At 33.2% G+C, this 5,000-nt stretch overlaps 1 protein-coding gene and 1 long non-coding RNA gene across 3 annotated transcripts in view; both read right to left on the bottom strand.

Moving 5' to 3' along the window:
• Window positions 1–259, bottom strand: part of LOC115214478 (beta-1,3-galactosyltransferase 1-like) — a 1,103-nt gene extending 844 nt beyond the window's left edge. The window contains exons 1-2 of the mRNA XM_029783677.2: window positions 256–259; window positions 1–212 (exon numbers count right to left, since the gene is read on the bottom strand). The exon at window positions 1–212 is cut by the window's left edge and continues 844 nt beyond it. Of these exons, the coding sequence (XP_029639537.2) occupies window positions 1–212; window positions 256–259 (216 nt within the window). The remainder of the gene's footprint in view (window positions 213–255) is intronic.
• A 30-nt stretch (window positions 260–289) lies between these two features.
• The window catches only part of LOC118764339, a 23,567-nt gene continuing 18,856 nt past the window's right edge, over window positions 290–5,000 (bottom strand). For both annotated transcript variants that reach the window (XR_005000155.1, XR_005000154.1), the window contains exon 2: window positions 290–364. This is a non-coding gene — a long non-coding RNA (uncharacterized LOC118764339). The remainder of the gene's footprint in view (window positions 365–5,000) is intronic.

Below are 5,000 nucleotides of genomic sequence, written 5' to 3'. Positions count from 1 at the left end.
GGATTCTAATGTAGAATTTTTTGTTTTACCAAATATGAAAACATGTCTAACAATTATATTTTTTGAGTAAGGATCATGCGGAATATCCTGGAATATTTCTCTTAGTATTTCCCGACGACCAAAATTGGTGTGAAAGCTTCTAACAATATAGAGAAGTAAAAGTCGTTCATGCCTAGAACAGAGATCTGGTTCATTGTCTTGATGTTGTAAGTCTTTTGAAGTGTGTGTTTGTAAGGTCGTGGTTTATCATAATACTCATCTGGAACATTTGAATGCTTCGGTTTTTTTCTATAAGTCACTTTGGTATGTTTTAATATCGATGTTCTTTTATCGAAGTACGACTGTTCAAGAGCAAAACTTATACCTAAAAAGAAAAGAAATGCCAATTATGTATTGCAAAAATCTAAAAAATATATTATGTATTACAATTATGTATTACAATTTATGCATTACAAAAATTTTTTAAAGCATGAGTTCCAATTATATATTACAAAAATGTATATCATTAGCGCAGAGAAAATCAGGTTATTCTTCATTTGTTTTCAATAGCACTGTTCACTCATCACATTGAACTATCTCAAATTATTTCATTTTTTCTAGATGACACTCTTACATAAATAACTACTATCAGTGCTCGTGAAATTTCCTAAATTATTTTTGAAATTGTAACACAAAATTGTATATTTTTCTGAAATGATTGATTCTTGAGATGGTATAAAAATCCACATAGGTAGCATTGAAGACGCAGTCTCAAGAAACAACTTTTTTTGAAAGCTACATTCTTATGCTTAGTACTTTGTGAGTTATCTAATATTTTTCGCTTTGTGCCAAGAAGTAAACAATATAAACTATGGAACAAAATTGAAGACATAATCTTCAATTATTATTCTGATGCTGTACGTTGGTATGGATTTGCATGGCTTAGTGGTTTGGGTGTGGCACTTACGAAGGCAACGCTGTGTTTTTGATTGATGGACTGCTGATGCGTTGTGTTCTTGAGCAAAACACTTCAGTTCACATTGTTCCTGTTCACTCAGCTAACAAACATGAATATTTCTGCGACGGAGATGTGTCCTGTCCAGGATGCGATGTATATGCCACAGAGTCCGAGAAACCGGATTCATGAGTCAATGGTTCCGGAAAGACTCTTGATCCTCCTTTTGGACAGTATATTTGTAAAGTTTCGACAAATCAGAATATGCTATTTGGAAAAGAAAACTATAAAAACGATTAATGTTAAACCTTCTTGTATTTTCCTATTCTTAGTTTACATTGTATATCGTTGTCCTTATTTTATAAACAAGTATTCTTCGACTGAGCAAGCAAAATTTAATAACAATTAAACGCATGCATCAAAAGATAGGTGATATAAAATATTTTCAAAATCATTAAAAACTACATTTTTTGCTGTCCAGCCACCACTGCTACCTCCATTAAACAATATCCACCACTATCATCATTTAACGGCCGAGCACCGGCACTATACTTATCACTAACAAGGCTCAGTCTAAATTATTCGCCACTCAAGATCATACACACATACATACATATATAAATATATATATATATATATATATATATTTTATTAAGCCACTTGGTGGTAAATGGATGTACTATTAAATTAGTATCCAATTTTCTCACCCTTATCGTTTGATTATATATATATCCCACTTCTGACAGATAATCTTTTCCCCGTTACTTAGCGGTTCGGCAAAACAGACCAATAGAATAAGTACTGGGCTTACATAAGAATAAGTCCCAGGGTCGAGTTGCACGATTAAAAAGGCGGTGCTCCAGCATGGCCGCATTCAAATGACTGAAACAAGCAAAAGAGAGTAATAATATATATATATATATATATATATATTATATTATATATATATTAACAATTGAGAATAAAATCTTTAAAAGAAATTATCGGTAGTCAGCGTGAAAAACCTCGTAAGAGAAAAAATCCGTAAATTCTTCCTCTTTGAAAATATTCATTTATATTATATTGAGGGTACTACTATTCGTAGATACCAACACGATAAGAGGACAATGCGGTCAAAATACTAAAAAATAAACAAAATTGGTCCCTCTTAGCGTGTTGGTATCTACGAATAGTAGTACCCTCAAAAATATATATTATATATATATATATATTATATATATATTATATATTATATATTATATATATATATATATATATTGTGTCTGGAGAGATTCATTCTGTTTAAATGCCTTGTTAATTAACACAGTCACCGGTTAGGTTTCCACTCATTTACTTACTTATTTTTTCAATAGTCATTGACTGTGTCCGTCATTGGAGCTAAATTCATTTGTATGTTTGTTTGTGTGCATGTATATGCGTCAGTTTTGCATGTGTATATACATATGTATGTATGTATATAAGTAGATATGTATGTATGTATTATGTATGTATGTGTTTGTGTATCCATTTATATATATATATATATATATACTTTATTTTAAGCAGCAGAAAATTCAACAAAATCTGTTACTCTGAGTTTCTCGTTGCCGTTCATCAGACAGTTTTTGCTAGAATGGAACAATATATATTAATTCAATCTATACTCTTACAAACGCTACACCTTTAAAAAGAAATGGACTTGTTTGATTGGCCCTTTAGAAAAAACGGTCAATCTTCGAGCGATAAACAAAAAGGTCAAAAATATAGGTATATATATATAAAAACTTATAAAAATTATAAAAATTATAAAATCCGAGGAAAAAAACCGAGGAAAAAACCTATTGCCGTTAATGAAGACAGTACAATTAATGCATAGAAATTAAACCTGTTATAAATACTGCAATACATATTTATATTAAAATCCACATATATATATCAACATACACAAAAGGATGCGCGTAAACGCCATACATACATATACAGACGTATGAATATGAATCTAAATTATACACATAAAAGCATGTGTACATATATTCACGCAAACCGTCTCGCACGCAAGCTAAAATTCATCTATGTAGCAATTCTCATATACTGAGCAAGGAGGGGGAACGAAAGAAAGGGAAAGAGAGAAAAAGGAACGAAAGAGGGGTGGGGGGGGAAACTTGTAGCGATGTTATTGGCATCTATAGAGGCCAGTATACATACACAAGTTTGAATTGATACATATACATACCGTCGTGTGTATGCGTGCTTAAGCACAAGCATACTTTCACTTACACATACACAGATACGCATGCTTACAAATACATATGCTTTGCTATACACAAACTTATTCCTTATAAACTGTGAATTTTATTCCTTGTGAACTATAAATTTTCCCTGTCTAAAATATCCATACCTTGACAGATTACCCAGTGCACGGACATGGTTACCAACCACTTGGGTTAACCCAGAAACGGCTGAAAGACTTCAAATTCATCTTACCTTAATTAAATTATTGTAAATGACTTGAGATTCTCGTTCTGCCTTGGTTTTTATTTTCCTTCTAATATAATGAATGATTCTAGCTTAAGGTGACCCGCTCTACGCGCGGGTGATGTTTTGGTTGTTGGACCAATGTATTAATGTAGCATTAAGAACGAAGAGCTCATTTACATTTAATTTATAAAATATGAATACTTATTTTTTGAAATTGACAGTTAAAGCATGGAAAAATGTGCTTTAAGTATAGTTTAGAAAAATGGAGAAAAGATAGCGAATGAGGGATTATGTTAATGATTTTAATTTTTTCAGTAAAGTAAAATGTTAAACAATATATTTTAAAAACGGAAACTTATCACCAGAAGGCAAGCGAATAGCCCCTATTAGAAATATTTTTCTTTTGGGTCAAAAGTCTATTTAGTAATCAAAAAATTACCCGAGCATGTGCCTCCCTATTTTGCAATTTCCTCACTCTAGCTCGGTGGTTTGATAAGTTGGAGCGCTTACGCATAGACATATCGAAAAGCAAATTTGAGAAATGAAATACTTGGAAACCTAAAGTTGATTTGGTTTAGAATGAGAAAACGAATAAAATAGTTAAGATGTAAATATTTCAAAACTGGAAAATTTTCAAATTTACAGAAAATTTTTATTAACGACGGTCGGCTTGAGCACACAAATAAATTCTTTTTATCCACGCAAAAATAAATAATATCTGTTACCTTTCTGAAAGACCTGTGGTAGGAATATTTAAACTTTTGCGGCTGTCATTGAGAGACGCGTTGGAGAGGAAAGAGAGACGGCGGAGGTGCCAAACGTCGTTATAGAGTGAGAGAAAATGGAGAGAAGCGGAAAAGAGAGAGATCGAGGAAGAAAAGGCGATATATGAAAGTGAGGACTGAAAAATGAAATATTTTGAAACCTAAAGATGATTTGTTTTAAGAGAAAGATTCTCATGATTGTGTGGTGGTGGTGGCGATGATAATTCACTTTATGAATGTAGGAAACGTAGAGAGAGAGAGAAAGAGAGAGAGAGAGAGAGAGAGAGAGAGAGAGAGAGAGTGACAGTGCTTGTGAAGGAAATATAGTAGACGCTATCAAATGACGTTATAGAGAGAACGTGAAAGGAAAGGAAGAAAGAGAGAGAGAGATGGAAGAAGACAGGCACACAATAGAATGTGATGGCTGCAAGGGAAAGATAATAGACGCTGTGAAACGACGTTATAGATAGAATTTGAAAGGAAGGGAGGAAAGAGAGTGAGTGATGGAGGAAGACAGATACATAAAAGAATGAGAGTACACTTGTCAAAGTGCATTTTTGGCCCTAGCAACGACACCTTTTAAGGTGGGGATTTCTAACCTAGACCACTCGAATCTTTCCCTCATTTTACATGACCCTGTAAATTTTGGAGTCAATCCAACGGGATCTAGTGGCATTTAACCCGTTCTCAATGCCAAAATCAGACAACCAAACAAACTTTTCGCATTTCAGAATTATAATGTAGAGACTAGCTTAGGGTTACCCGCTCTACGCGTAGGTAAGGGTATGGTTGTTACTTTCTGTTATTTCCTTTCGGCACGTAAAAAGCACCATCCGAACGTGGCC

Source organism: Octopus sinensis, linkage group LG7, assembly GCF_006345805.1.
Source record: "Octopus sinensis linkage group LG7, ASM634580v1, whole genome shotgun sequence".
Lineage (NCBI taxonomy): Eukaryota > Metazoa > Mollusca > Cephalopoda > Octopoda > Octopodidae > Octopus > Octopus sinensis.
This window is presented reverse-complemented; position numbering and strand designations above follow the sequence as displayed.